This window comes from Planococcus citri, chromosome 1, assembly GCF_950023065.1.
Source record: "Planococcus citri chromosome 1, ihPlaCitr1.1, whole genome shotgun sequence".
Lineage (NCBI taxonomy): Eukaryota > Metazoa > Arthropoda > Insecta > Hemiptera > Pseudococcidae > Planococcus > Planococcus citri.
In genome coordinates this window covers 10,453,851-10,478,583 of record NC_088677.1, presented here as the reverse complement: position 1 = coordinate 10,478,583, position 24,733 = coordinate 10,453,851, and the positions used below count along the sequence as shown (strand labels likewise).

General features: G+C 33.5%; 2 protein-coding genes across 2 annotated transcripts in view; one reads left to right on the top strand and one right to left on the bottom strand.

Moving 5' to 3' along the window:
* LOC135847388 (inactive dipeptidyl peptidase 10-like) overlaps positions 1 to 24,733 on the bottom strand; it is a 601,135-nt gene that overhangs the window by 239,603 nt on the left and 336,799 nt on the right. The window lies entirely within an intron of this gene.
* On the top strand, positions 2,160 to 10,780 carry LOC135847317 (uncharacterized). The gene is made up of 2 exons (XM_065366787.1): positions 2,160 to 2,501; positions 8,033 to 10,780. The coding sequence occupies exon 2, from the start codon at positions 8,088 to 8,090 to the stop codon at positions 10,119 to 10,121; it is 2,034 nt and encodes a 677-aa protein (XP_065222859.1). The 5' UTR covers positions 2,160 to 2,501; positions 8,033 to 8,087; the 3' UTR covers positions 10,122 to 10,780.

The window sequence follows — 24,733 nt, the reverse complement described above, 5'->3', positions numbered from 1 at the left end:
AAAAGCACGAATTTTTGGCAATTATTGACCAACAAAATGATACTTTTTCGCAATATTCGTTCAAAATGAGAGAAATTTATGGCCCATTTATATTTTTTTAGGCAAAAAAGGGACATTTTAAAGGAATTTTTAGCGAGGGAAAGGGGTATTTCTTGAATTTTTCAGCGATAAAATGACAATTTTTGGCGAGAAACGAGGCTATTGACTATTTTGCATTGTAATTCGTATTTTGAAAAATGAAAAATAATGTTTTTTTTTTACAATAAGTCCACCTTTTTTTTTGACTCCACGATTTTAAAATTTGAATACTGGGTAAGTAATTAAAAATTTTAATTATAAAAGAAAAGAAAAGTCACACGTCCGATCAAAGCGAGGGAAATTTTTTTGCAAAAGTTCATGTTTAGAGAGAGTGAAAATAATATACATATTTTCGGTTTTAACATGGGCCCTTTTGGGTTTCGGGACCCCTGGAGACCGTCAGTCCACCAGTGGATGTGAGTTTTGATCGGATCAAATGGGATCTGATTTGATCAAATCCAATCATGTTCCTTCAGCTTTGAGATTCGATATCATCTTCGAGTTATACTCAAAAATTAACAAAAAATATGAAAATGGTGTTTTTTTGGAAAATTATCTCACTTTGAGGACCCCTGGTTCAGCCTCCTGAGTGACCACGGGGCTCCAAACTTTTCTGGGAAGTCTTCCCCTCAAAGTAAACTTCTTCACCAATTTTCGTCAAAATTGAGCATGTGATTGAATGAAATTCGAGCCCAAAAAAATCATGGAATTGGATTTAATCGACTCAACTCATCTATAATAGGGTTACCTACTTCTATCGAAAAATTGAACCGTTCAAAAAGCGACAAGATCCCCCCCCCCCCCCGGTGCCCTTCTGAAGCCAAATTCGAGATACGAGTTTCAAACTCAACATGAAAAACTATTTACAGCCTTTACAGGGACTCGGTTATATTAATGCAGACTTGTTAGGTACCTACCTATAAATACAACTACAACATACACACGAACACACAACGCCACATTACAAGTAGAATTTGTACGCCTATAACTCCATTCTGGAATTTTTTTCTCCTTCCATTACGGTTTATTAACGCTCCGAATCGATAATATATGGTTTTTCCAACATTTTCCGAACCACTACAACAAAACAACCGCCAAGCAAATATTGGAAACGATATTAGAGTTAGGCGGCCAAAGGGGTAAAGATAACGGCGGCGAACAGCGTCGAAACCATTAACCTGCCCTTACATCCTTCAGAATATTTATCACGTGGATATTTGAAAAGAAATATAAAAAAAGAGGCCTTTATTCTTTTATAATTTATGGATTTTTTATATATCGGGCAACGCGCTAATATAAATCATTTTTCATTTCGACCCGCAAAGATTTATTACTTTTACCACCCTGTATTAAAACTTTATCAACGGCGGCTAATGAATAAAAGTTATTAAATATGTTGCACGGGGGTGTGTGAATACAGCAGGTAGGTATAGCTAGTAAAAAGCAGGCGTCGCGTCGCCCTACATCGCGACAAATAATAATTGGTTATCGTTTATTTGTTCGCGGTATCTTGGTTTAATTTACTGGACCCAGGGATGCTGCAAATTTATAGCTGATCATTTATGCTCGCGTACCATACCGTTTCGACGTATAGAATACTAAATGACTTCGTCGCACGTACACATTTCCAAAAGCACCAAAAGTTCATCGAAAAGTTTCAGACAAATTTCAAAATATATATGACGTTTTATTAGGTACCTACAAGCTAATGTAGGGTATAGTTTACGATTATCTTTCTTATACATATATGTGCACTGTGCATTTATATCTACTCTCGTACATTCGTATCTATACATACGATTGTTTGGGTGTACTGTTTTGTTCTCAATATACATTTAATTGTCATTCTGTCGTTTTCTTCGTTTTCGTTGCGCATTTGCAAGTTATGTTTACTAAGTACGAGTATACCAGTACTAGGTATAAACGTATATCTTCTAGATAGATATACTCGTAATATTTGCTTCGTCGCGAACGTGCGTAATACATTTAGAGAAGGAATATGACTTCTCTATAGAATGAAATTCTTCGACTTCGACGACGAAGTAAATTTAATTATCGTTTTCCTTATTTTATTTTTTATAGTCTTTTTCTTTTTGCGAAATAACCGAAGCGTGAAAAATTATCGTCGATGAAACGAGTTGAAAAAAGTTTTTACGATGTTTGCACGGTTGGTATTTACTCGTCGTCGTCGGTGAGTTTTCGATCTTCTTTCATCTCTGGTTTTCTTTATTTCTCGGTTCGGCCATGTTTTAAAATTAAGAATATAGCCGACCATCTGAAGAAAACTTTTTCCAATAGTTTAAACTGATGCGGTGGTGATGGTAGAAGTTTGATTTGTAATCAATCGTTTCACTTTGGTCCTAAAAACTTCGACGTGAATGGACAGAGCGTCAAAACAAATCAAAGTGAGATTCCATTTTGGTGTAAGTTGAAAGTTTTATTTTTTCTTTTTGGTAAATCTTAATTGTAAAGTTCGAAAAGTCGCGAAGAATGGGTGAAATTTGAGTACGTTTCAGTTTTGGAGGGTGGTTTATTGGATTGGGTTCTGTCGTTGGTTTACATTATGTAGTTTACCTGCCTAAAAAAGATTATTAGAGTGGAATGATTCGACCTTCAAGATGAAATAGAGTTCTCAAGACTTTGAAAAATGTTTTCCCGCCAAAAAAATCTGCGTGGGAAATTAAAATATGTTACCAAAAGAGTCAACATTTTCAAAAAAAGAAGTAAAAAACACTAGAAAAGTTTATATGTAGGTGTAGGTATACAAAAAGGTCGAGAAAAACACAGAAAACGGCTCAAATTTTTGAAAAAATAAATCATAAAATGGTATTTGAAAGATCTAACAAGGGGACCTCCTGGGGTGTCCACCTCCGATTTGAACGGGACCGCGATTTTTGGAAAGAGCATGTTCTAAGACCCCCAAATCCAAATTTTCAGCTACCCAAGTTCATTTTTCGATTTTTGGCGAATTTTTGAAAATCCAAAATCGACTATTTTGGTGATTTGTGCTTTTTTTAAAAAAAGTACGCAGGTACTTGATCAATAAAAATGTTAAAAATAAGTCCTAAAACTGATATTAACCCCCCCTAATCCAAATTTCGCCATTTCCAGCCATTCTGGAGCCTCCAGCGCGATTTTTCAATTTCTCCAGAATTTTGAATTTGCTCCAGAAGGTGTGAATTTATGAAGTTGGGCAGCTAAACATCGAGTTGTTTTATACTCGACCTGTTTAACGAATTTATTCACATTTCAGCCGTTTCTGGAGGGGACACCTCAAGAGTGGTTTTTTGACTAGCTTTTTTTGCAAAATAAAAATATCCAAACATCATTTTTGAAATTTGCGCAAATTGCTGTATTTTGTCATTAATTAACCACACGATCGAGAGCAAATTTCGCCATTTCCAACCTTTCTTGAACCTCCTTTTAATTTTTGGATATTTTGATTAGGAAAAAAGCTAGTCAAAAACCCACTCTTGAGGTGTCCGCTCCAAAATCGGCTCAAATGTGAATAAATTCGTTAAACAGTTCTAGTATAACACACAACTTGATTTTTAGCTGCCCAACTTCATATTTACGCCTTTTGGAGCAATTGAAAAATCACGCTGAAACCTCCAGAATGGCTGGAAATGGCAAAATTTGGCCTCACGTCAGGGTGTTTGTTCATGACGAAATACTGGTAGAGCATGAGACTCTTAATCTCAGGGTCGTGGGTTCGAGCCCCACGTTGGGCGCCAATGATAAAATATTATTATGTCGTGGGTATTTGGTTTAATATACGTGCGTATATTTGATACCTACTCAGTATTACCTACTAGATTAAGCAGGTAATAAGACGGAAATGCACTGATGTAATTGTACTAAGACTATCACTTACCTCGGCTATGGGTTTTAGAGTACACTACCAAACACAATAAAATATCATAAACGTTCGTGAAAACGATTGTATTTGTCGTAAGACACACACTTAAACGGACTCGGAGAATAGGGAAAATAACAAGGTATAACTCAGAGGGGAATTACGTTAACACTAATTAAATAATAAATTATAACTATACAAAACACTTTTAACCTAGGGCCGGAGCTCTAAAGATTTAAGGACATATTAACTTGGTACCTCGGATACTCGCGAATTCGAACTACGAGCTGGTCCAGTTGCCAAAGAAGCTGGAAGGCTATTTGGCACCTTGACCACTCAATGTTACCAACCACATCACCGAGCGGTGCTGGAAGGGTTAATTTACCTGTTTATACACATACGTGTTACCATTAAGGCATACTTATCCGTCTAACACACGCAAATTTCGAAAATTTTTTCGCAAATGGGAAATTTTTGATTTTTGAATATTTTTATTTTGAAAAAAAGCTGGTCAAAAAACCACTCTTGAGGTGTCTGCTCCAGAATCGGTTCAAATGTGAATAAATTCGTTAAACAGTTCTAGTATAGCACACAACTCGATTTTTAGCTGCCCAACTTCATATTCACGCCTTCTGGAGCAAATTCAAAATTCTGGAGAAATTGAAAAATCGCGCTGGAGGCTCCAGAATGGCTGGAAATGGCGAAACTTGGATTTGGGGGGTCAATATCAGTTTTAGGACTTATTTTGAACATTTTTATTGATCAAGTACATACTTTTTTAAAAAAAGCATAAATCATCAAAATAGTCAATTTTGGATTTTCAAAAATTCGCCAAAAATCGAAAAATGAACTTGGGCAGCTGAAACTTTGGGTTTTGAGGGTTTTAGAACATGCTCTTTCCAAAAATCGCGGTCCCGTTCAAATCGGAGGCGGACACCTCAAGAGGTTCCCTTGTAAGCCTCCTACCTTATCCCTGAAAAAAATCATCAAAAAAATATACTTATCAAATTCTTTGTGGAAAAAATTTAGATGTCCTTCAAAGGAGTAAAACGGAAAATAAACTCAAAAAACGATGCAGAATTTTTGATGGAAGTTCTCAGCCATTATAAGCACCTAAACTGAGTTTATGATTTGGAGGAAAATTCTGAAAATTATTTCGTGAAAAAACAACTCTACTTCAAATGTAGGTACATTTCGAATAAGGATATTAGTCACTTAAATACTTAGGTATTTAAATCTTAAAAGTAGGTACGTCACTCACTTATTTTCATTATCATTCGTTTTCATTATTATGGAATATTTCAAAATTGAACTCACCTGAAACACAAGAACAAAATTATTTATTACTTGATGCAATTTATAAATACGTCGAGCTGTAAAAAATTATTTCGCGACTTTTTCAACAAAAAAAAAACTCTGAAAATTGTGGCTATCTTGTTAATAAATGGCGACAAAAAACTCGTATCCTCCCCCCCCCCACAAAAAAAATATAATGCGTACAAACACGTTTATCAAAAATTCTGAATTTGTAGGAGAATTTTTCCAAGTGACCTAATTGACCTAAAATGTCAGAAAGGAAGACAGACGACTTTGAGAAGCCAGACAAACGGGCCAATGACCTTCAGAGACCAGACAGACGGGTCGATGACCTTGAGAGGCCGACCAGACAGAAATACAGACAACCTTGAGGAGCTAGAAAGACGGGTCAATGACCTTAAGATAATATACAGGTAGGTAAGTGACAATGAGAGTTCGAATATACGGGTCAATGACCTTAAAAGGCCCGGCAGGTTAGAAAGACAGACGACGTTGAGAATTTAGACAGACTGGTCAATGACCTTACGAGCCCAGACAGGTAGGTCAGTGACCATGAGAGTTCAAACACACGGGCCAATGACTTCATAAGAGGACAGACATGGCTCAAAAACGTTTGTCGAATTGAGGTGGAGTGACCTAGCGTATTGAATGTTGGCTGAATGTTTTATCACTCTTTCAATTTATCATCTTCCTAACACACTCGTTTTTAATGGCAAATAATTTCACAAGAGAATCTCCATTTTTTTTTTTTTTTTTTTTTTTGTTATCTAGTGTTGGTTATAATTTTCCCCACATTATACTTTTTATGTGCATCAAAAATTCAATTTCTAATCTCATATGTCGTTTATCAACAATGATAGGATACCTTTGCTAATACATTTTATTCGTTTCAAATTTAATAGAGTGTTGAAGTTAGTACATGATATTTAATTTTCGAGGTGATCATTTGATTTTTGATAGGTATACGTTCTAAGTAAGTACATACATTTTAATTTTCTCAATTGAAATTTTTGTTTGAAGAATTATGTGGGAGCTTCATAATAGTTAGATCAGTTAGATGTTACTAGGTCTTAGATAGGTTTACATATCAATACATTTTTAGCAAGTCGATTTTTTTATAATTCCTATTCACACTGCTAGCATTTTAGGATAACCCATGACTATGGGTGAAGACTCCCAGAACAAATGCCACTTCTTTTGATTCTCTTTTACTTTTCCTGAACTTTAGAACCAATTTTGCAATGTTGAAAATGACTCCTCATGTCACCAGCTACTAATTGACGAACAGATTTATCTTTTGCCAGCATTTCTCGATAGGTTGCTATTTACTAGCAATTTTAATGTCAATTTTCGGTAATTTTCAATCGGGGTAATATACACCTAAAAGATAAAAAAAGCGTGTTTCGAAAACGTTTTTGAGTATACCTTTGACATGCCTTAGGCTTTACCTTTGACATGCCTTAGGCTTTCCTTTCGACAATTTGTCAATGGGTTTCATTACTTATTATTAGAGGGACCTGAAGATTTCTGGAAAAAATGTAAGTACATTATTTTGCCAACAAATTTCCGTATGTAAAAATGAAAACTTGAAAAAAATGATTCGTCTTTAAAATTCAAGCTATGAGCAGTAAAAATAATAAGTTTATCTGGGATTTCTATAGTGACCAATGTTCATCACGATAACATGACAGGAAATATTACTTTGTTAATCACATTGGAAATACAACGTTGGATTATTTTAAACCGGAATACGAAAATGATAGGAATTGATACCAATGTTCAAATGCATTTTATTGCGAAACTAAATAATTATATGAGAAAAAATTAACTACAAGTTTTAAAACAGGAAACGTCGTTTCCTTCTACTCTAATAATTTTTCAAAATTTCATATTCGTCCGAGCTGAACCTCATGCCGAGGGTCGACTCGTACGGATGTCATCAAAACAATGTGCCTATACTTTTTTTTTGAAATACGATCCTGACTTCTATCTAAGTCATCGTTGTGTCCGAGTATTTTATTCAGCCTTATTATCTTTTAGTATCAATCATATCCCCTCATACACTTCAAAGTCACAGGGCATTTGACTATTCATTTCGAGTAAAAAATTGGATGGAGAGATCATCATCTGCTCAAAAATTTTTATTTATCAACAAATGAAGTAGAAAATATCAGAAAAATTGTGAAAGGATGATTCACTTATGTTGGTATTGCAAAAATGAAATTTTGTACTTTACATCTTTAATCAATTGCTTACTTACCTATTTAGTAAAGTTTTCCTGAGAGAATGTTTCAAATTTGAAATCAGTGGTCCCAGTTACACATTGTACACAGATGCAGGCCTTTTTTTTGTATTTTCTGCCGGGGGGGGGGGGGGACGCGAAATTGAAGTTGCAAGTCCGTAACTTTCATATACCCCTCTACCCGCTATTGTGTTTCAAGAAAAAAATTGAAGTACCATCTAGATTATTTTTTCATTTTTTGAAAAAATTTTGAACGTTTTTGAACAGAAAATTTTGATTACTTTTTTTTGCTCTTCAAGTAATAATGTTCCATAATTCAAAAATTTCAATGTGACAACCTAGATATAATTTTATAAATAGTTTTGACCTAAAAAAAATCAAAATTTTCTGAAAAAGTTATTAACATTTGTTTTATTTTTTATTTATTTTTTTGAATTCTTTTTTTTTCAAAAATAGCCCTGCGTAGATGTTAAAGTTGAAAATGTAGGAAAATTCAAGGAAATTTTCAAAGCTTTTAATACTGATTTTTTTTTAATCAGGAAATATCTGCACGGAATTCAACTCGGTGGTCTTCATTATCCGAATACAGGAAAAATGTTGGAAAATTCGGGGAAATCTTTATCGTTTTTATTCTTGATCGTTTTCCAATTGGTAAATGCGCCGGATTCCAGTAAGTGGCCATACTTGAGTACAACTACTTCATCAAGTGATGCATTCTTGTTTAACAGACAACTAGATGAAAAATTTGAAAAAGAGCCGAATAATTATTGGTCGGTTAGCGAAGCGCGAGATGCTATAATAAAACAAGATTGGGATTGCGGAACTCAGCTGAGAAAAGTTATGAACGCTAGATCTTATGAATTTGAAAATGATACTTACAAGACTACAGATGAAACACGAATTAAATATAATTGGAGAGGAAATGCTTCTGATTTTGGTAGCTGTATATGCCTAGCAGCAAATGACTTACGTGTAGTCATCAAAGAATTGGCTAAAACACTCAAATATGGAAATTGGACAGTTGTTGCTAATGTGGCAAAAAAAGATCCTGACTTTGAAAATAAAATTAAAACATATATGAATCGTGCAGAGGTCTTCATCAATCTGGTAACTGAATTTGTCAATGAAACGATACCATTTGACAAGATCGTAATTGACCAGTATTGGTTTCAATTATCAATCATGTTTCCCAGCTTATTGGCTCATTATATGATGGTTCCTTATCAATTTCGTGAAATACCATCTAAAAAAATTACATCAAACATATTGAAAATTATTCAAACACCATTTCAAAGTTTATCATATGTTCGTGATGGTGTATATGCAGTAAGTATGTTTGGACCATGGCTCATAGCTCAGATCTACGATTTGGGTTGTGACGAAACAATATATAAGAAAAACATAATCGATGGTGAAGTGTATGGAAAAATGATGAAGGAGTTAGCATTACCTTATAGTGAGTTTCCTTTTGGTGAAGGAGTTCATCGTGACGGAATATACATAGCTCGCGGTGCGGCTCTTGACTTTGGTTACTTGAAACTGATGTGCTCGAGTACTACCATGTATGCATATTCATTTGACAAAAACTTGGCCAATAAGCCCACACCACTGGTGCACTGGAAGAGAATCTTATCACTTATACTTCATCCCAATATTAATCGTGGTCCTCCAGGTATACTAAGCCGTAATAATGATTTCTTCTCTGATAATTATCCGGAAGCACCATTGGGCTGTAAAATCATGCCAATAGCTCGAATTTTGCGCATCAATACACCTAAGTGCAGATTCTTTGCGCGAGGTGTGACTGGATTTGTTTCATGCTTTCTGTCAGATGTCAATAGCTACTTGTATTCTCAGTATAGTGTCCAGTCTCGTATACCTTACAGCGCCGAATCCAATGTTCGAATTCCGGATTTTAAATATGCCTATGGTTTGATATTTTCCATAAATCAGGACAATTACATTAAACTGAGGTATTACCCCTCCGCCAAAAATTATATGTTATATCCCTCCAGAGATTCGTATAGCATTGTTGGTAGTTTAGGTCTCACAGAGGAAACTCGGCAAGATTTTCTGCTACAAAATTATGAAATACCAGAATATGGCAAATATCGTGTATACGAGTACATTCGTTACTCACATCGTAATAAAACATACGTGGTCATAGATTTAGAAATTGATAACCGCAAAGGAGACAAGGAATTAGGTATTCGGTACAGTTTGGTCGATGTAGACCCTCATAAACTCCAACAAACTAAATACCAACTTCAAGTATTGAAAATTCCAATGGGAAAAATTGCGCGATTGCAGCATATTGTCAACTTGGGGAATTGTACAATTAGGACAATTCTGGAAGGAAACCTTCAGCGTAATCCAATGTGGCGAGATTTTGATGCTGGCAAGACAATATTACCTTTGGATGAATTTGAGAACAGCGTTGAGAAATGGACTTTGGATACACAAAACAATGTAGTGTCGTCGTCGGTTTCTGGTGAATATATGTGCGCTGCTCCTCTGTTTGATGAGGAGGAAGGTGAGACGATTCGTGACGGCAAATTTGTCTTTAATGCTGAGGATAGAAACGCGTATATGCGCAAGAAATCAAATATTCTGATATTCTTCAACTAACCGGCAGTTTTATTGGGTGTATTTTATTTTTCATATTTTATGCTTATTATCGGAGCTCAGTTTTAACTAAATCTATTATTTGAAAGTTACTCAATTTATATTATACATAATTTTTATGAGCAAAGAAGGTAGGTAGGTATCGCAACAGTGTGATTGATTTCGAATTTTCAAAAATTTACAAAAAAATAAATAAAATACCTACTTAGGTACTTTCTTTGTACCAATATATAGGAACCTACCAAAAATAATATTAATAATTAAACGTATGTAGGTAAACCCTTTTTACCACCTACCTTAATCCAAATTATAATAATAATTATTTTTTTTCAAGTTTTGTTTGCATTAGATCACTTTCCTATAAGTATAGTTCTTAGAGCTTCTAGAATGGTAATGAGAAAAATACAATAAAATAAAATAAATATGACATGTAGTGTTTTGGGAATATGTTTTTTGAAATGATGGCTGAAAAAATCATCTGTGCATTACTTACAATGATCTTTTTTATTGACATAAATACTTACTTAGGTATTTGGTAGAGAATCACCCATTTAATTTTTTATAAGATACCTAATAAATTTCAATAAATTGAGTAGGTAGGTACTTCGTATCTATGGTTTTATTTTAGTTTTATCAATTATATTTCATTTTGTTTTCTTTAGGATTGTAACTTTTTATTAATACAAATTTCATGATATCAAATACTGTTCTTTTTCAATCTCGTCATTTGAAAGTGTAACAAGGTAATATTTGTTGAGGATTTTCCCTTTTTTTGATATTTCTTTACCCGCGAAAAAACAAATTATGTAGATAATGAGAAGCTGATTCATCAAGTTATTTAATTAAAGCTCATTAAAAATTATTTTTTGAAAAACTTATACCTTTCCTTTTATTGACATTTCTTTAGAATAGTTTTGCCGGGGAGTGACTTTTCTTTTACAATTTTTGAAAATTTAATTTCTCAGCAACCTTTAAACCGATTTTGATGAAATTTAAAATTTCACCACGAGGCTATACGTATTATCCTGACATTTCGTCATCATCGTCATGTTTCAAAACTTCGAAGTTTCCAAGTTTATCGAGCGATAATTTTTTTTTCAACATTTATCACTATAGTTATAATAAATGATTACGCTGATGGACGACTGAACCAATTTTTATGAAACATGAAATCTCACCAGCCCATCAGCGTCCTTACAAGGGAACACAACTACCATGATCCAAAACTTTGCAGCTTTCATGCGTAATCGCAACAAAATTGAGCTTTTGGAAATTTTCATGAGGTGACTTTGCACAATCTGTTATCAAACGAATTGTTTGCGTATAAATTTTTTTCAATTCTGAGTGAATTGTTCGTGAGAGTATATTCATTGAAGGAAATTTTTAGAATGAATCATTCGCGAACTAATTAATCAGTTCTTCAATTTATGAATCTATTCGTTCGCGAATGATTCACCAAAAACTATTTAATTCGTTCGTGAATGATTCACCAAAAATTAAGTAAATGAATCGATTCGTTTGCGAACGAGTTACTTTTACAAATCAATTCATTCACCAATAATTCAGCAAAAAAATTTCAATTCGTTCGTGAATGATTCATCGAAAATCAAGTAAGTGAATCGATTCGTTCGCAAACAGGTCACTTATGCGAATCAATTTGTTCGCGAATGACTCACCAAAAGTTATTCAATTCGTTCGCGAAAGATTCACCAAAAATTATTCAATTCGTTCGTGAATGATTCACCAAAAATTAGGTAAATGAATCGATACGTTCGCGAACGAGTAACTTATACAAATCAATTCGTTCGCGAATGATTCACCAAAAATTATTCAATTCGTTCGTGAATGATTAACCAAAAATTGAGTAAATGAATCAATTCGTTCGCGAATGAGTCACTTATACGAATAAATTCGTTCGCGAACGAGTCACTTATACGAATCAATTCGTTCATGAATGATTCACCAGAAATTATTCAATTCGTTCGTGAATGATTCATCGAAAATCAAGTAAGTGAGTCGATTCGTTCACAAACAGGTCCCTTATATGAATCAATTTGTTCGCGAATGATTCACCAAAAATTATTCAATTCGTTCGCGAAAGATTCACCAAAAATTAATTCGTTCGTGAATGATTCACCAAAAATTAGGTAAATGAATCGATACGTTCGCGAACGAGTAACTTATACAAATCAATTCGTTCGCGAATGATTCACCAAAAATCATTCAATTCGTTCGCGAATGAGTCACTTATACGATTAAATTCGTTCACGAACGAGTCACTTATACGAATCAATTCGTTCATGAATGATTCACCAGAAATTATTCAATTCGTTCGTGAATGATTCATCGAAAATCAAGTAAGTGAGTCGATTCGTTCACAAACAGGTCCCTTATATGAATCAATTTGTTCGCGAATGATTCACCAAAAATTAATCAATTCGTTCGCGAATGATTCACCAAAAATTATTCAATTTGTTCGCGAATGATTACCCAAAAATTATTCAATTCGTTTGTGAATGACTCACCAAAAATTGAGTAAATGAATCGATTCATTCGCGAACGAGTTACTTACACGAATCAATTCATTCGCGAATGATTCATCAAAAATCAAGTAAATGAATCGATTCGTTCGCAAACGAGTCACTTATACGAATCAATTTGTTCGCGAGTGATTCACCTAGAAATTAATCAATTTGTCCAATCGCCAATCGGTTGTGAACGATTCGATTCGATTCGATTCACTTCGCTTGAAAACAGATCAATTCCTGTATAATACGAGTAGTTTCACAAAAACCGAATCAATCGTAAATTAATTGATCCGTTTGCGCTTTGCGATTGCGAATGATTCACCGAGAAATCAATCAATTTATTTAATCAGCAATCGTTCGTAAATGATTCGATTCGATTGTAAACAGTTCAATTTCTATACAAAAGTTTCAAAAAAAGTGACTCAATTTGTTCGTTAAAGATTAGTATTTGAAGAAAAGTCGGTCTTCTCAAGCTTAATGCGTGAGTGTTTTTTATGAAAATGTACATTTCAAAATTATTAATTATTTTTAAAAAATGGGGAGATAATTCACCATAAAAATAATTTTGAGTGGTCGAAATGATAATTCGCACTTTCTGAAAGTTAATTGAATTTGTTTCATTCCACTCTCCAGCTACCTCTCTCTTCTTACTTACCACGAATTTAAAAATTCCCTCACGTTCAAATTTCACGATTTCAATTTTATTTCGAATCGCTTAATTTTAAACCAAAACACACTGGCCATTTCACCTCAAGCTATACCGAAAAATAATTGAAAATTTCCTCAAACCACGCCTCCATCCACATAGTAAAATTAAAATAAACATAAATTTCATATTTAAAAAAACCGCTAGAAAAAAAATCATAAAAGCATACCCACTTTGAAAAACAGAAAAAAGAAATTTTCAGCCAAATCTCTCTGGCGTTTCAGAAACCACTGCATTTACTATTTAGTATCCCCTTCCCTTGGGAAATTTTTATAAAACCTGCATAGGTATACCTATTCATTTACTTACCTACCTACGGGCAGATTGTTTTACATCGAGTTATACTCATTTTCGTTCTTTTAAAACAATAAAAAAACTTATCCTTAGAATTAATCCGCTGGCAGCTTTGAGGTTATAACTCGACGCTGGAGGTATTTGTGAAAAATACCTCTACGTGTACGTGAGTCATACACAGCTGAGCAGCGGCGTCTTGATTTAATTAAACTTGTAGAATGTCGACTTTTGAATAAGTTGAACGTGGGTTAAGCTAATATAATATTCAGATATACGTATTACGCGTAGCTTAGGAGTAGAGGATGACTCGAGTTGGCGCGCATAATATTATACTAAGCTAAGAGATATAAATACTAAAGTTCAAATTACAGTGCTGGGTAAATGGGTAATAGCTAAAGAAATTAACTCGCATACGCTTATGTGTATAGAAAACATCCGATTTAGTTGTACAAAGTTTCTTGTAATAACTTCGCAAGTGTAATCCCTATTTATTAACTTGCAGTGTTGCGTAAATTTAATGGCATATTTCATGACTGTTGTGTAAAACGTACATAGTTTTAGGCAGAGGGTTTAGGTAAGTATACCATATTGCCACACACGTTATAATTTGTGGCGAAATTTAAGGTATAAAAATGAGAAAAAATTAACCGGAATGAATCCGATGCTGGAAAAAATGGCAAATTTTCATTTAGGAAAATAGAAAGCGAAATTTTATACCACGAATTCAACTCTAAAGTCCAAAAAATGAGAAGGAAAAAAATCATTGTTTTTGTTCCTAACACGTGAATGAAATAAATGGTGAGGGGGGGAGGGTAGGTTACTTTGGGAACATCGTAAATCAACAATCGTTAACTTTCATTCAAATTTATGCAAAAAAGTAAAAACAAAAAGCGTCCGGAATATAGCGTTAAAAATTACAAAAAGTTGTATATTTGGTTGGTAAAACTTGGCGGAATATATTTTCGCGGTTCGAGCTCAATTTTAAAAGGCTTTGAGCTCGAACATGAAAACTGTTTCAAATGGACCGACTTTTATTTACCTTATATTTTCCAACTTTATAGTATACTACACTATAAACTTATACAACGCAACGTGCAACGTACCCCTCCTGCCCTTATCGTCGAATCCAGTCGAGGGATCCGTTGCCATCAACCTGTATTTTTTTTAAACCCCCCTTTTAAATATACAGTCAACTTTTTAAAAGTAGGTATAGAAATAAAGATACATTTTCCAATGTAAATAAATCGCATGTATAATGTCGAATGCGTACCTAAAAAAATGCTTTTTCGTGATTCGTCATTTATTATATCAAACGATTATTGCGGTATGTGTGTTTTATCGATAGTGAATAAATTTTTGCTCTATTAACATCGAAAGGCTGCGTGAATTCTTTTGAAGAATTTTGAATACCTAATTAGGTGCCTGGCTGCCTTTTTACGAGGGTTTTTTCTCTTTTAGGACTATGTCACGTAATGTATTGCAAATGTTTTATACGATGTCGTCAATGTGGTGAAAATTTTGTCTAGAAATTCACTAAATTTTATATGCCTATGCGGGCTATGCGTTGTAGGTATGGTACTTGGATATTTACAAGGTGGCTCGTAATTTGTTGCTTTGATGATTGCTTTGAAGCTGGTTTTCGTATTCAAATTGCCAGACTGATGGAGTAGTAAATGCTCAAAGTAAATTTGAAATGTTTCAGGGGCACTTTAATTTTAAAATTTATGTACCGAATTGAATTTCATCGATCAGAAAGTGAAGAAAATTGTTTAAACATTTTTCGAAAGAACATGTACTTACCTATGTACGAATAATCGTAAACTTTTTTTTTCAATTTTTAATTTTTGTGTCAGAGTTCCAAGGAGCTCCTCCCCTTACCAGTCTACTGAGTGATTCTGGTCTCTCTGTGCGCAGTCTCAAGGAATAAAATAAACGAATTTATTCAACAATTTTAAATACCTTTGTATTTCTTCTGAAATTCCTCAAAGCACCCCCTCCTTGGGGAAAATCTGGCCAAGGTCCTCTTTGGTCAAAAAAATTTGAAAGATTGAAGCAATCAAACAGAAAAAGCGCGATGATAAAATAATAATCTCCCTGATGGGAAAAAATTTCCTTCTCAGCTCTTTCAAAGAATTTTTGAAAAACTTTTCTTCAACAAATCGAAAAATAGGTTGAAAGTTTCCTCTCCAAGAACACATTCAAATCATGAATGTTTTTTGGTCAAGTGGACTGGACTTGGTGCTCTTAATTATCAGGCATGATCAACTAAACCATGGGTCTTTAGCCTGATCCGGACCGAGCCTAAACTCCGTGCTGAGATCATCTCCTGGGCCAGGTTTTCAGCCTATTTACTTGTCTGTCTTCTGTCTATAATTATGTCTGCCTGCTTATTTGATCTCTTGATATCATTGACCCGTGTATCTGAACTATCAAAGCCACTGATATATTTGTCTATAGCCTCCAGACGTCTTCTATCTGCTTGACTGGCCTTTTGAAGTCATTGACACATCAATATGACTTCCTAAGGTCGTCAGCTGGTTTACCTGAACTCTCAAAATCACTGACTCGTCTAGTCTGTCTGGCTTCTTAAGGTCACTATAACTTACTCTCTAGCCATCTCGTGGACATTTTTTTGTCTGCCCAGGTTCCCAAAGTTGTCTGGCCCTCTGCCTGACCTACTAAGGTCATTGACCCATCTATCTGGCTTCTCAGCAAGGTCGTCTATTTTCCTATTTTGGCATTTCAAGGTCATTAACCCGTATTTATGGCTATTCCTGGTCATCTGTCTGTCCCTTTCTGGCCTCTTGAGGTCATTGACCCTTATGTCTGACTTCTTATTGCTGTGTATCTTTCTGACGGAAGGTCATTGACCCGTCTTTCTGGCTTTCTCTGGTCATTCATCTGTTTTTCTAGTGTCTTGAGTTCATAGACCTGTGTGCTTGACCTCTTAAGGTCATTGACCCATCTGTCTGGCTTTCATAGGTCATCTGTCTGTCTTTCTATCATCTTATAAGGTCATTGGCCCGTGTGTTCAAACTCCCAAGGTCACTGACCTACCTGTATGTGCTCTTAAAGTCACTGATCCATCTTTCTAGCTTTTCAAGGTCATCTGAATTTCTGTCTGTTCGACAATTCAAGTTCATTGACCCACATATCTGGCTTCCTCAACGTCATTTATTTTCCTATTTTGGCTTTCCAAGGTGATTTACCCATCTGCCTGGCTCCTCCAAGTCATCTGTCTGTCTCTTTCTGGCCTCTAGAGGTCATTGAACCATCTGTTTGACTTCATAATGCCATCTATCTTTTTTACTGAAGGTCATTGATCCGTCTGTGTAGTTTCCTCAAGTCATCCGTCTGTCTTTCTGGTCTCTTGAGTTCATTGACCCGCGTGTTTGGCCTCTTAAGGCCATTGACCAATCTCTCAGGCTTCTCAAGGTCGTCTAAATTCTTGTCTGACCTCTTATCATCATTGAATCGTCTGTCTGGCTTTCTCAGGACATCAGTCTGTCTTTCTGTCATCTCTTGAGATCATTGGCTCGTGTATTTGAACTCTTAAGGTCACTTACCTACCTGGCTGTGCTTTTAAAGCTATTGACCTGTATTTCTAGCTTCTCAAGGTCGTCTAAATTTATGTCTGTTCAGCCGTTCAAGGTCATTGACCCATATATCGGGCTTCTCAAGGTCGTCTACTTTTCTATTTTGGCCTTTCAAGGTCATTACCCGTTTGTCTGGCTTCCCCAAGTCACATGTCTGCCTATTCCTGGCCTCTTGAAATCATTGAACCATATGTCCGACTTCATAACGCTGTCTATCTTTCTGACTGAAGGTCATTGACCCGTCTTCCTGGCTGTCCCAGTCCATTCGCCAGTCTTTCTCGCCTCTTGAGTTCATTGACCCGTGTGTTTGTCATATTAAGGTCATTGACCTCCCTGTCTGGCTTCTAAATGTTGTCTATATTCCTGGCTGACCTTTTGACATCATTGAGAGTAAAAATTCATTTTAAAAAGTGAAAACATCATTTCAAAAAAAAAATGAAAACTTCAATTCAAAGAAAAAAATAATAAAGAAACCACTTGTTTTTCAAGGGAAAAAGAAAACTTTATTTTTAACAAAAAAAAAAGAAAAAATTCATTTAAAAAAAATATAAAAACTTCTTTTTTGAAGAACAAAAATATGAAAACTTCTTTTTCAAAACATAATAAAACTTCATTTTTTTAATAAAATAATTTGAAGAAAAAAGTGAATACTTTCTTTCTATAAAATTGAAAACATCATCTTAAAAAAGTAAAAACTTCAACATAAACAAAAAAAACCTCATTTTGAGAAGTGAAAATTTGTATTAAAAAGTGAGAACGTCACTTTAAAAAACTTAAAACATCACTTTAAAAAAGTGAAAACTTCCCTTAAAAATGAAAACTTTAATTTAAAGAAAAAAATAATAAAGAAACCTTCTTTTTTGAAAATTAAAATCGTGATAACTTCAGTTTTAAAGAAGGAAAATATGAAAATTGAAAAACTTGTTTTTCAAGGGAAAAGGAAAACTTCATTTTTAATGAAAAAAAATAAAAAATTCATTTTCAAAGAAAAAAAAATGAAAACTTTTATTGGAAAAAAAGTAATGAAAACTTCTTTTTTGAAGAACAAAAATATGAAAACTTCTTTTTCGAAAAATAATGGAACTTCGTTTTAAAAAAGAATAAAAAGTTCATTTTTGTAGAAGGAAGTTAATACCTTTTTTCTATAAAATTGAAAACATCATCATAGAAAAGTGAAAACTTCAACATAGAAAGTAAAAACTTCATTTTGAGAAGTGAAAATTCGTTTTTAAAAGTGAAAACATCACTTTAAAAAAAGTGAAAACTTCACTTTAAAAAAAGTGAAAACTTCACTTAAAAACAAAAACTTCAATTCAAAGAAAAAAATAATAAAGAAACCTTCTATTTTGTAGAACAAAAACACGATACTTTCATTTTTAAAGAAGAAAAATATGAAAATTAATGAACTTCTTTTTCAAAGGAGAATAAAAACTTCATTTTTAACGAAAAAACGAATGGAAAAATTCATTTTTAAAGAGAAAAATGAAAACTTTGATTTAAAAAAAGAATGAAAACTTCCTTTTTGAAGAAAAAAATATGTAAAAACTTCTTTTTCAAAAAAATGAAAACTTTATATAAAAAAAGTGAAAACTTCATCTTGAAAAATTGAATACTTAATTTTAAAAGTGAATGAATGAAAGTTTTATTATTAGGTATTCGGTTCAGCCTATTAGTGGAACCTAAAGGTTTTTTATATTCAGGTCGATGTATTTCAGTGGGTTCAAAAACTTCACTCATGATTTTTTTTTTAAATGAAAACTTCATTTTTAAAGTGAAAACAGAAACTTCACGGAACAGAGACTACTTATCAATTTTTTTTGAAAAAAAAAGTTTCATTTGAAGAACTTTTCTCAAGAAAACTTCTCCACGAGTGAAAAAACCTTCCTCTCTAAAAATTGTTCGTTGTAAAACAAACTTCTAATTTGAGAAAACTTTTTTTTAAAATACTTTTCTAGAAGAAATTTATTCAATAAACTTCGTTTTTCAAAACGAAATTATTAATATTTTTTAGGGGAGGGGAGGGGAGAGGGACAACTTGTTTGATGAGGAAAACTTGTAGAAAAATTTTATTTTGCAAACAACTCATTTTTCATTTAAATTTTTGAAAAAAAATACTTGCTGAGGAGGAGGGGGGAGGTGTGAAAATTTTCAACAGACCCTCATTTTTGTGTTCCAGGCCCCCATTAGCTCTCGCGGCGGCACTGTTGCCATATTTTGCAGAAACATAATTATTATTTTGTACTTCGTAGTCATATTTTTATCCATAATATCTCTTCCAAAGTTCGAAAAATAGAAATAGTAAAATCTAATGCGCTCCAGAAACACACACATTTGGTATATTTTAAACGTCTTTCGCATGATATCGCAAAAGCGAAGGCCATAGCTGGATACTTAAGTACTGTACGTTAGATTTACTCTATACCGAGCCTCTGTCTATGCGTATTCTAGAATAACGAATTTTTACGACTAAATACTTAGTACCTCTCAGCTTTGGGAAATTATTTATAAACCGATCATCAAACGAACAGTTTAGTTATCTAATGTGGCTTTAGGTCTTTAAGAAGTTTACGTACTCGTATATTTCGTTATAAGATTTTATCGGTTTTACGTCGTTATACTCGCATATACTATGAGCAGTGTATGAGAAAATTCGCGTCAGAAAGTTTGAGCTTCAGAGGGACCAGAAAATATTCTAAGGGTAGGAAAATTCAGCCATGGTGGCGTGTTTCTTTGTGTGTGTGTGTGAGGCGCGTTTTCTTCTTTTCATCGTGTCGTATGCTCGCATATAAGCTACGAGTAAGTTAGAGATGAGGAGAAGTTTATTTTATGCATCAATGTCACCGCCTATTTAAAGTTTAGATTTTATTTTCTCGTACAATGGCGTTAGTTTGAGAGACGTTACATGCCAAAAAAGTTTTTCGCTAAGCTTGTAAAAATTTGTCAGTCGATGGTACACATAAATTTTTCGCTACTTTTTGCCTTATTTCCTCACTCTCGCCGCACATCTCCCGTTTTAAAGACGTGAGAATAATACTGACAGGCTTATTACGTCATTTGTCGAAAACAGATTCCACTCGTCAGAGTCGAGGAAATGTGAGTAAATGGAACGTATTGTGAGGCTTTTTTTTCAGTAGTCTTTTTGGGTAAAATTTCACTCGGTTATCTTTTCTCTTTTTTTCTTTTTGGTATAAGCTGCGAGACTTTTCAACTTTCTTTAGAGGGGTTTTAATTCAGCTTTTAAGGCGGTTTGATTCGATATAAGTATAAAGTGCTTTTTCATCGTGTTCTAACGCTTTTTTTTTTACCCTGCTCGACTTCGTATTGATTATTAATTTCTTTTTAATAAAGCTAACTTTCGATAAAAGAGGAAAAAAGAGAGTTTCAAAGTAAAAGAAAATTAGCTGTATAATGAGAACACGGTGTGAAGATGAAAACGCCCGAAGAAATCGACTCTAGCTCGATCTATTCGAGAAAGGTGCAAGTCGATGAATATTTAGTTGGTGTGTAACGCTCTCTTCACGTCTTGGGTGACTCTAAAGCTCAAAAGCTTCCAGTAGGAAGGTTTCTGAAACACTACGAGTAGTTCGTTGCTTCGAGCTTTCAATATTTTGGTGTAGATGACGTTGCCAACTCGAAGTGAATCGCTAACATCAAGATATGGAAATATATCCAAAATGGGATAAAAAAACCACTCGGTTTTATGTAGTAAAAAGAAAAAAAAAAAAAACGAGATTCGCGATAAAATATAGCTCGTTTAATAAGATCCGAGATAACGTTTGACCTTAATTTCGCCCTTTTAAATGGTTCAAATGTGGTCGACTGAACAGTTTAGAATTCTGTTGACTTTTGCTTTTTACTCGTAGGTACTTTTAAGCTGACGTTCGAGTGGAATTAGCATTAAATATATTTACCGGAGATTACTTTTATACACGATACTTACGCTGAATTTAGATTCGTTGCTAGAGATTTGACTGTGTAAGAGTGATACGAGTGTGTGGAATAACCTGACGTATAAAATGTCCCTTCACCCCCTGGCTGAAGTGGGTAGGTTTCCACATGACAGTGTGAGATAATTAATCTTATCTAGGATTAACTCTCAACTGTTGCTGCAGTGTAAGCGTTTGTGCGAACGAGTACCATACGATGTATCTACGAATACCATACTTCGTCGACATGCGAATTGTTTAACATGTGTTTTGAAGATCCACATTTTACGAGAGGTTAAGCTTGTCATTCGATATCATACCCTGTACTTTTGATCTCTCTTATGCTTTGTACAGAAAACTGAGCGATGGGAAGTTTGAACGAGGAAGAACTTGAAATGGTTTTAAATGGGATTATGTATAACGACGTACCTTTTGGTTTTATCAAATATTGAGAACATTAATCGGAAAATGTTTTTAGGGAGAGAGAATTTTGGCAAAAAAATTACTGAAAAAGTGATATTTTGAAAGATGGACTTTGGTTGTAAATTCGACTGAAATGTAGAATTGATAAAGTAGCCAGATCTATAGAATTTATTAAGGTTATTTTTACTGGTTTAAGCTGTTACCCCCTCTAAAATTTTCTCTGTGACCCATGATGATGTTATCAACATTCTAAAAATCATCCAAAACTCCAATTGGCAAAACCTATGGAACTCAAAAACAAATCACAAACTATTTACCCACAAAAAATCAATCCTCCCTCGGAAGCACCTTAGTCACCTAAATAGATCAGAAGAAATTATAATCACCCGCCTCCGAATTGGTCATACCAAATTAACCCACAGCTATTTGTACACCAAAGCTCCTAAGCCCACCTGTCAATTCTGTAATTCTGAAATAATCTCCACTCAACACCTTCTATTCTACTGTCCCTCCCTCAAAACAAAACGTCAATCCTTAAACATTTCAGACCTCAACCCTACAATTCCTGACAACATCAAGCAGATGGAAAACATTCTTAAATACATCAAAAAAATCAATCTTTCAAACCAAATCTAGACAAACCCCTCGAAACTGGGCGTAAAAATCCTGGCAATTATACACGCCCAGTATAAAAAAATGTCAAAAAAAAAAAAAAAAAAAAAAAAGATGCCCAATTCAATTTCTCGGTCAATTTAAAACTCACGAGGAAAGCATTAAAATTGACTGAAAATTTTTTGGACTGGATTCACAATACTTAAGTATGAAAAATTTTAAGAGAATCCAAAAGTACATACATCACCATCTTGAATTCGGGGTGCTGACCTTCATTTTTAGATTTTTGATGAATTTTTGGAAATTCGAAGTTTCATTTTTTATGAAAATATTTAACTTGGGTCAAATTGAGGTAGAAAGTTAAAATTAGATGGATTTATACCTTATTTTTGGACATCAGAATCTATTGGTGGTAGTTTTAAGACCTTTTGGAGCCTCTGTATGGATTTTCGAATTTTCCATTCATGAAAAAAATAAAATTCGGGAAATTTTTGAAAATCGTGTCTGCCAGTAAAGATTTAAGCACCTATATATAGGAACTTTTGATTTTTTGGGGGGAACTGACGAATTTTATAATCTGCTGAAGACTGTACAAAAGCTGAAAAGAACCACCCATCAATTTTAAAGGACAAAAAAATTATATGTTGATGCAGTTACAAACAAAAAATGTGCATTTTTCTCCTCAAGACTGAACTACCTAGGGCCATCACTGGGGGGCTCGAAAGAAGAAGACCCTGTAATGAAAGCAAAACTTGTTTTTTTTACTTCTCAAAACACAAATCTTGAAAGTTTTTTCAAAATTATAAAATTATAAAAAATTATATTCAATAATTCTTAAAATTTCAGGGTGAAAAAAGCAAACTTCTCGCATAAAAAGTATCCTTTTTATGCCTCTCGAAATATAAATTTTCAAGAGCTTTCACCCTCATGGGCCTGTTCTCTTTTCTTTTTTAAATTAATACTTATCCTAAAAAGAGCATTTCAAATTCTAAAATTTCAAAATCAAAAAATAAACTAACATAAAAAACATTGTTTTTAGTTTTCTCAAAATACCTACTTTCAAAAATTTTTCACCCTGGCTTCGCTCGGGCTGTCCTCTTTTTTTCAAAATCAGCTTCATAAAAAAACATTGTTTTTAGGCTTCATGAAATCAAATTTTCAAAAACTTTCGCCCTTGCTTCGCTCGGGCCAATTTGTTTCTTGTTATGAAATGATGAAATTCATATTTGGGACCCCAAAAATTCAAAACAGACACTGACAATTTTTACGTCATATGAATATGATGCGTATCAATTGGAAAATTTGTATTTTTTCCCAATATCAGTCGGCAAATTTTCAATCAAACCCCCCCCCCTCTCAAAAAAACATCTGTGTAGTTTCGTTCCTAGAAATGGGGTCAAATTATACTTGCCTTGGGCCCACATTGGCTCACGGCCCTGGATTTATTGAATGATAACACTCATAAAATTTATTAAATGATTCTACTAAAATTTGACAAAATTCTGGTAGAATTGTAGAAAGCATGGTTAAAACTTTTTCCAAACCGGAGTAAAAACCTCGAAAAACTAATCAGATTTAATTGCAACGAAAAATACTTGGACAAAAATTGCATAAAATATTTATGGAAAATTGTTAAAATCATTTTAAAGCATGAAAAAATACATTTAAATCAATAAAAGTTATAAAAACTGTGAAAATTCCAGCAAAATTTTGTCAAAATGTAAGAAAGAATTGCTTTTAAGGCATCAGAAAAAGATAATATATTAGGTAGTGATTTGAAAATTTGTAATGAAGCATTAAAATGAATTGGACAAAATATCGAAAAAAAACCTTCCCTAAAATCGTATGAAACTGCCAAAATTGGTAAAAAAAAAAAAAAAATAGATAGGTATATATATGTACTTGGTTGGGATTCGACAGATTTTTGAAAAATTTGTGCAAAACATGGTTAAAATTACTGGAAAACATGAATAAAATTCAAAAGCACTGTTATCACTCAAAAAGTATGAAATATCTGAAAAAAATTGGGAAAATTCATGAACAAAAGTTGAAAACTTGTTTCAAAAAATATAAAAATAGCACGAACAAAAAACACCAAAAGCGGAAAAATATAAAGATAATTGCAAGAAATTGAAAAAAAATCATCAAAAATTTTTTGAAATGACTGTGAAATATAGATAAAGCTTTGAAAACCACTCAAAAATGATGAAAATTCAGGAAAAATCATCAAAACTTGTATGAAATTCTTTCAAAAACTTATTAAAATACATATAAAATTACAACAAAAAAAAACTGTTAAAATCATTGTAAATATTTAAAAAAATCTAACAAATTTCTGTAAAATTTGCCAAATTTTGATGAAAGTTGAATAAAACATTATGTAAAACCGTCCCAAATGACATAAAAATCTGATTAAAAAACCCATCATTACAAATTATCAAAATGTACCTAATGAAAGTTGTGTAAACTTTCACTAAATGTGGCGAGTGTTTTGTCAAAATTACTCAAAAACTTGAATGAAACATTGAAA

What these genes read in the sequence shown, in the direction of transcription:
- LOC135847317 (XM_065366787.1), top strand. Translation starts at nt 8,088, where the DNA reads ATGTTGGAAAATTCGGGGAAATCTTTATCGTTTTTATTCTTGATCGTT.